General features: G+C 24.3%; 1 protein-coding gene across 1 annotated transcript; it reads right to left on the minus strand.

Moving 5' to 3' along the window:
• Positions 1–262: 262 nt before the first annotated feature.
• Positions 263–505, minus strand: CTAM01_02937 (uncharacterized protein; the record flags this gene model as incomplete). Its single annotated transcript, XM_060518975.1, has 1 exon — positions 263–505. A coding segment is annotated over one exon (243 nt), but the record flags the coding sequence as incomplete, so codon positions are not given.
• Positions 506–1164: the final 659 nt, after the last annotated feature.

Here is a 1164-nt window from a genome sequence, read left to right on the forward strand (position 1 = left end):
TTTATAGCTAACCTCTATTATTAACCTTTTTAACTAGCGCCGCTACGTAAAAAATAGCTTACTTATTCCGAATTATATAATAGGTTTTATATTAAAATTATTATATTATATTAAGCGCGTAATTAGGGTATATTATATATATAATATAATTAAAAAGTATACTATATTATATAATTTCCTTAAAAGCGGGATCCTATTAAGGTCGATCTTTTGTGCCTATAAAGCTAAAAAAAAAACCGCTATATAGCCTAAGGAATTATTATTATAAAATAGCCCCCTTATTATTGTTAAGGATATAAAAAAACTTACATACCCTTAAGGTTCGCCTAGTATCGCCGTTAATGATCTTGAACTTTGCAGGAGGGAAAGTTGGAAAGGTAGAAAATCCAAAAAAAAATAGTCTATCGGGACAGTAAGAGTATTCACTGATACTGTGTATTAATACTGTGTAAACGATACTGAGAATCGCCCGAGCAGCTAGCAAAGGCAGAATACAAAAATAAATACCCTTAAGGTTATTAACGTTTAGTATTAAATTAATACTAAATAATAATAAAAATATTCAAAATAAATATAATATAGTATAACGAGTAATAAAAAAAGAAGCGGGCGCTATTAGAGTTTATTAAGATATTTTATTAACCCCTGGGTATATAAAACCGATATATATAACGCTTTAATAATATTTAAAATACTTAGAAAATAAACTACGTACTTATTAATAGGTTATTAACCTTTTTAATAAAACCTAAACCCATATAGACCTTTATTTAATATAAAAAGTCTAATATTATTTTAAATATTACTTTTATTAATACTTTAGTATTCGAGATTAATTTAAAATATAAGGACGTAGAACTAGGCTTTATATTATTATATAAGCTAAATTATATAATTAAAAATAAGTAATTAGGATAAGAGGACCCCTTCAAAAGTAATAATTAAAAGACTTAAGATCTTATTACTATAAAGTTTTTAAAAATATTAAAACTTTAAACTAATATTTTTAATAAAATAGTAAGTAATATGCTAGTACTATATCGTAACTATAATTATAAAATAGAACTTATAAAGAGTAGTTAAGAAAAGCTTATTTATTACCCCTTTTATTTATTTCTTTATTTTTACTTTTACTAGCTACTCGGGCGATTCTTAATATCGGTT

Source organism: Colletotrichum tamarilloi (assembly GCF_030869305.1).
Source record: "Colletotrichum tamarilloi strain Tom-12 chromosome Unknown Scaffold_6.1, whole genome shotgun sequence".
Classification (NCBI taxonomy): Eukaryota; Fungi; Ascomycota; class Sordariomycetes; order Glomerellales; family Glomerellaceae; genus Colletotrichum; species Colletotrichum tamarilloi.